Source organism: Clinocottus analis, unplaced genomic scaffold (genome assembly GCF_023055335.1).
Source record: "Clinocottus analis isolate CAN_PGR_092001 unplaced genomic scaffold, fCliAna1.0.p SCAF_9, whole genome shotgun sequence".
NCBI lineage: Eukaryota > Metazoa > Chordata > Actinopteri > Perciformes > Cottidae > Clinocottus > Clinocottus analis.
The window spans coordinates 14,228,072-14,234,071 of NW_027176251.1; the positions used below are offsets into that span (position 1 = coordinate 14,228,072).

The 6,000-nt window shown below is 38.0% G+C and overlaps 1 protein-coding gene across 1 annotated transcript; it reads left to right on the forward strand.

Moving 5' to 3' along the window:
* Positions 1-2,062: 2,062 nt before the first annotated feature.
* On the forward strand, positions 2,063-5,800 carry s100a1 (S100 calcium binding protein A1). Its single transcript, XM_068569788.1, has 3 exons — positions 2,063-2,128; positions 4,319-4,468; positions 5,612-5,800. The coding sequence occupies exons 2-3, from the start codon at positions 4,328-4,330 to the stop codon at positions 5,798-5,800; spliced, it is 330 nt and encodes a 109-aa protein (XP_068425889.1). The 5' UTR covers positions 2,063-2,128; positions 4,319-4,327.
* The last annotated feature ends 200 nt before the right edge of the window (positions 5,801-6,000 follow it).

The window sequence follows — 6,000 nt, forward strand, 5'->3', positions numbered from 1 at the left end:
TGCTTTTCTATTTAACTATTACATGTATGGTCAGACTATCACCAATTTGATTGCTGCCAAATATCTTTTCACATGTGCCATGATGATATTTGTTTCTTCAAAGCGTTCAGATTATTTTCCAAATGCATCTTTTCCTTTTTACTTCAAGTATTGGCTGAATGTGACAATTAAAAGTAACTTTCACAAGTTTACATGTGAGGACAGTTTGCATAAGGCCGGTAGATGACACCATTAAACATATTACTTTCTAGTTGAAGTCCTGCAGAGAGACAGAGATAAAGAATACTGCCAATAATAAATATGTTCATACTTACAATCACAAACTGCCACATATGTTATGTGTTCGTGTGCAATATTAGCATTATGTAGGTTGACTGTTACCATGCACAAGAAAACAAGCACTGTGGTCAATGTTATGTGATGCATTGTATTGTATTATGTTGGATACGACTGTTGCTATTTTAATGTTATTGTATGTTTATTTATTTTATTATTCATTATTAAATCTGTCAAATACAATAATAATAATAATAATAATAATAGTACTAATAATTTGATTTACAGAAAGAGAGAGAGAGAGACTACTTTAAAGCATTCCAAAATGTTGTGCACAGAATCATATCTGCAAAACAGACACAAGTTTGTAATTTTTATGTTTCTTATTTAAAATATTGCGTGAGCCTCATTTTTATTACTTGTAAAATCCTTGACATGTATCATACGTGTACTTCTGTAAACTGTGTTCGTTGTGACTGTGTGATTATGTGGACTGTCTCACATCCGCTTCTCGTGCCTCTCTGTGGTGGATTTTAGTAATCAGAGATGGTTACTTTGGTTTCCCACACAAAAGAGAGAAGAGAGGCTTACTTTCACACATCCAGTGGGTCTCAGTTAATCAAGTCAAAGAAAAGGGTTTCATCTTCACTTTTCCTCAAACGGAGAACCCAAGAAATGTGTGTCTGATCTGAGAGAGTTTTAGGTTTTCATTAATAAAAAAGCCAAATGTTAAATTTGGAAACATTATTTTGTCTCACGCCAGTCCTTCCATCCTCAAAAATACCATACTGCGTTGTGCACCTTTTACTTTTCCAGCTGAGAAGCATCTCTCATCTCACCCGAGGACCTCAAACTGTAAACTGCTGCGGAGGTAAATGTTTAACGAGAAGCATGCAAATGTCCATATAGCCTTTATCATGGTGATCTGGAGATGCTGATGTAAAGCAACCCCAACGCTTTACATCCTGTGAAAAGAGCACTTCAGATGCTGACTCCTGCTTCTGTTCGATTCATGTAAAGTGGCTACCAAAGTTTCAATGGCACTGGGTTTATTTCCATTAATTTATATTGGAGGAACAATAGCCACATTTGGTTTCATCGTGTGTGTGTGTGTGTGTGTGTGTGTGTGTGTGTGTGTGTGTGTGTGTGTGTGTGTGTGTGTGCGTGACTGCAACAGGCCTCAGAAATGGACAGCACATCTTTGAAGGAAAAACCCCTATAATTTACTTTATTTAGTTTTAGTTATTTTTGTTCATTGCACCTTATTCATTCAATGATCTATCTCATCTTGAAACCAAATAGGTGTGTGTGTATATATATATATATATATATATATATATATATATATATATATATATATATATATTATTTTCATTATTATTATTATTAATTGTATTTAATACAAATAGCAGTTTAAAAAAATCACAATTCACTTTAAAGAAAATTCTTTATTTTCATTTGACCCCAATATGAAAATACTTTTCCTGAAATAATAATACACTTTTTGAATGTGTTTCACAAGATGTAAGTCAACGCTTTGCTGCAACGGTTATTTTTTAGTCACATATAATAGGGGGTTGGTCCCTATGCTGGTAGGAGGAGTTTAACACGCTGACTTCTAGGTTTACACTTAAATGGTCATACTCTGTGTTATTAGGCACAGCTGTGCCGTATGAAGGGGTGGCAATAATCAACTGCCTGTGGTTGCCGTTCATGGCTTGTTGGCTTACCAGGTGATGTCTGAGGGGGAGGAGCTTATCTGATTCTGGCTCCTTTGCACACAGGTGAGGAGCCCATATAACTGATGGGATGAGAGCTGAAGCCACTTCCACCAGCAGCTGTCAGCGTCAAGGTGAGGTCTGGCTTGTTTGTGTTTCTTTGCTATTTAATTCCTGGAAGTGAAAAAAAAAAATTAAAGATAAGAGGGGCCAGATCTGTGAGGTGAGCTTTCAAGAATCATTCTGATGTGATAAAACTCTATTTTGTATTATTGATGTATATTTTCCTTGTGAAGTGGCATCTGCAGTCTGGTTGTAGACACTTTCCAAATTTTTTTCCGTGCTTTCGTCTCAGTCTCAGTTAATTAACACCAGCGTTTGCATGTGACATTTCAAAGGTTTTTAATTAGCTCCCCAATTGCAGCGGGAGTGAATGATTAGCAGCAATCATAGGGACTAATTGAGGGAATGTGGCGCCGCATCATTCCAAGTAGTGATGGAGCACTCGCGCCTTTCTTCATAACGGCAGAGCTGGAGTTTATTCACACACACTCACGCAGAGAGGCAGCCGCTTCGTATGGATAGGAATCCTCAGACAATTGAGTATAGATATGAATCACCAGACATACAAATGATATTTGACACACCGTCGACCTAAAGCTTCAGGAGCAGTTAATTTAAGGTCACGGAGGAAGATCTGAATGTTTTTTTCATGTGCAAGCTGCAGGAGGTCTGTCCTTTAGTGCTCCTCTGGTTGAATGAGGGTGGAGGTGAAATGACCCCCTCCATGAGGCCGCTTCCATCTCAGGTGTCTGCTCGTGAAAGGGCAGGAGGTGTAAGTTTAGATATTCAAACCATTTCAACTCTACCTGCATTTCAATTTGTCCTAGACGTGTTTGTTCACTCGACGTTCGACTAGATGGCTTATTTATTTTTCAAACAAATAACTTGTGTACCATGTCGTCACACTCCTGGTTAATTTTCTAAGAAACATTGTAGTTGCCTGAAAGCCCAGTATCTCATACAGACTTATTGGCGCTTAATTTATCTATTATAGTTATGACACTAGGGCAGAAATCTGAATAACAATGAAAAGTGGGGGGTGACGTTCTCCTGTCCTGACTGAGCTGAGGTTGGAAAGAGGAAATGACAAATGAGCGATCAGAGTTGTACTGGTTCCTCAGTTGGATCAGGCCTCCAGTTAACGCCAGCCTGCTTGGAGAACTAATTATCTGAACTGTAGGAATATTTATTTTTTTAAAAATTAGGTGATTCAAATGTCTCTAATGCTGATGGACCAATTGGTTTCTGGGCTTCGAGGGTTGAGGAGCAAACAAATAAGGAAATTGGTAGATTCCTCATTTTTAAGTGTTGCGTGTTTCCTGCTGGCTGTTTGTAATTGGTTTCAGCAGTTTGGTACCATGAGCAGCACGGGGAACGCCTCACACGTTTAATGTTTAGTTTTTTAGTTTTTTAGATCTAAAAGTTAGGATTCCAACATGGTGTTTAATTCTTGAGTTTTATATGTAAAAGTATAGAATTTTCCACAAAATGGCTCCCACAAGTGCTAATTATATAATGACTCTCAACTAGATGCGTGCAGAGACATCTGGTAGGTGTAAATGCCGGCCAATTGGCAAGAATTTATAGCATTTTAACGTACTTGAGGAACTGAGACTGCAAACAATCTCAGCCGCTACATGCATTCTGTATGTTAACATAAGTGAAGTTGGACTTTGTGCTGCGACCTTTTGCCTGAGGAAATTCTCCTTAACTAGACCTTTTTGATTTTTAAATGATGACAATAGAAATAAATATCAGCACTAGAAATGATGTGATCAAACATTAATAATGAACGCAGAAATTAGAGTAAGGTTTTTAAAATATGCTTTATGTTAAAGCATTTTGTTGCCTGAAATCAACAGCATAGGAAAACTAATGGAGGTCAATCTATTGAAGGATTAAACTGTGCAGCTTCAGAGAGAGAGTGAGTGAGTGTATACTCTTTTAGGAATGGTTTGAAGTGCATCAAACCACTTTACCCTCTGCCCTTCATCTAAAGTAACATCTTTAGTTTCTGCGGTGACTATTTATTTTTTTCTCCCACTGAAAGTAATTTACTCTTCCTGCACTTGGCGCTAATGGCGGCTGCTGGTCCCCTGCATATATGTGTCACACTGTTCTGATTAAACTCGTCTCGATTTCTTCTTCTGGATATGTTTTATTTTTTTTAAAACGCAGCATAACGCAAAAGAAATTGTTGAAATGCCATTTTCCTCATGCTGATCTGTAATGAAACGATTTTTTTTTTTTTTTTTTTGTAGGACTGCAAAATGACGTCCAATTTGCAACCTTCCATGGAGGGCCTCATCAAGGTGTTCCACAAGTATTCTGGAAAAGAAGGGGACAAGTACAAGCTGAGCAAAGCGGAGCTGAAGAACCTGTTGACTGACGAACTCGCCGGATTCTTGACCGTGAGTATTTAGACCGAAACTAAAATGTTTTGCGTCAACTAATAATCTACTGGAATGTCTGACTTGGATACAATACATTGATAAATGTATTTTTACTTATTAGATTATTTATAAATATTGAAGAAACGCAGGTTGTGTATTGATGCATGCGGAAAATATGTACTGAAGCTTTTTTCAAACGTGCAGTATCGCTAATTTGCTTTTTAAATTATTTTTTTAACATATTTATTACAACTACCGTTAAGCTATTGAATCAAGTGTCCTGATTCTGCGTCTCCAGGTCAGGTTGTCGAACCTCCGTAGTACAACTGTCCCCAGTGTTTTGTTTGTCCGCTCTGGGCTCCAGTAGAAACAGAACTCTGACTATGATGTACATCTTTCTAGAAAATATTATTTTCAGGTTTTGCACAAATTAAAGTCATGAATTTCTGCCAAAATAAATACCCCTAAATCTGAAACCTTTTTTTTTTAATAAAAAAAGTCCCATTTTCAACTTTGTTTCTAGAATACAAACATAACCTGCACATTAGCAAGTGCTGCATGTCTTCCAGCACCTGACCCTGAAAAGTGCCCCGTCTTTTTTTTTTCTTTTTTTTTATGACCGCAGATTCATAATTGATGAAACACAGGCATGCCTAATCTTTTACATTTAAAAAAAAAGACTAAATTCTGCACTGGGTTGTAAAAAGGGCTATTTTCTTTGTAAAAAAACAAAAATAATTGGATGTTAAAGTTGAGTAGTTTTAATAATTACAGTAACTGTTTTTGTATATGACTTTTACAACAGGTCTAGATTTCTGTTCACACGTGAAGGGAAATTCTATTAAAGTGCACCACTTGACACTGACAGAAGGGTGGCTCTCGGAGTAAATAAAACACAATTACGAATCCTCCTGCTACTTCAGCACTACGGACAGCGGCAATTTGTATCGCTACAAGGCACAGCTAGCCTGCCGATGTTTCAGCGCCAGGGTCTAACTTTGACAAACCCCTGTCAGATAAAATCTACCTAAAGGGGCGCAAGAGGGCTCTCATCCCCTCCCCAACCTTCAAATGGCTGAAACTTCAAGTGGAGGCTCCATCGGAAGTAGGTCTTGCAGAAATTTTTATTATATATATTTTTTGAAATGAATCCGTTTTCAGGCCGACAAGGACGCCTGTGAGGTCGATAAGATCATGGCGGACCTGGATGAAAACAAGGACGGTGAAGTGGACTTCCAGGAGTTTGTCGTTCTGGTTGCTGCGCTGACCGTCGCCTGCAATGACTTCTTCATAGAGGACAAATGCCACGACAAGGGATGCAAGGGGCCCTGTGCTACCAAGAAAGTCTGATATTGAATCAATAACCTCTTTCTCCGTGTTGGTCATTTTGGGGACGTGGCTTAATCACCGCACCTGTTTTAGATACAGAAGATAAATTGGTGCAAACCAACCTCTTGTTGTCAAAGTCTTCCATCTCCAATAAAAAATATCATCCTATCTTCACATGTCTCGTCTTTAAATGTGTAAGCTGGTCAGCGTGATCTCTTTAA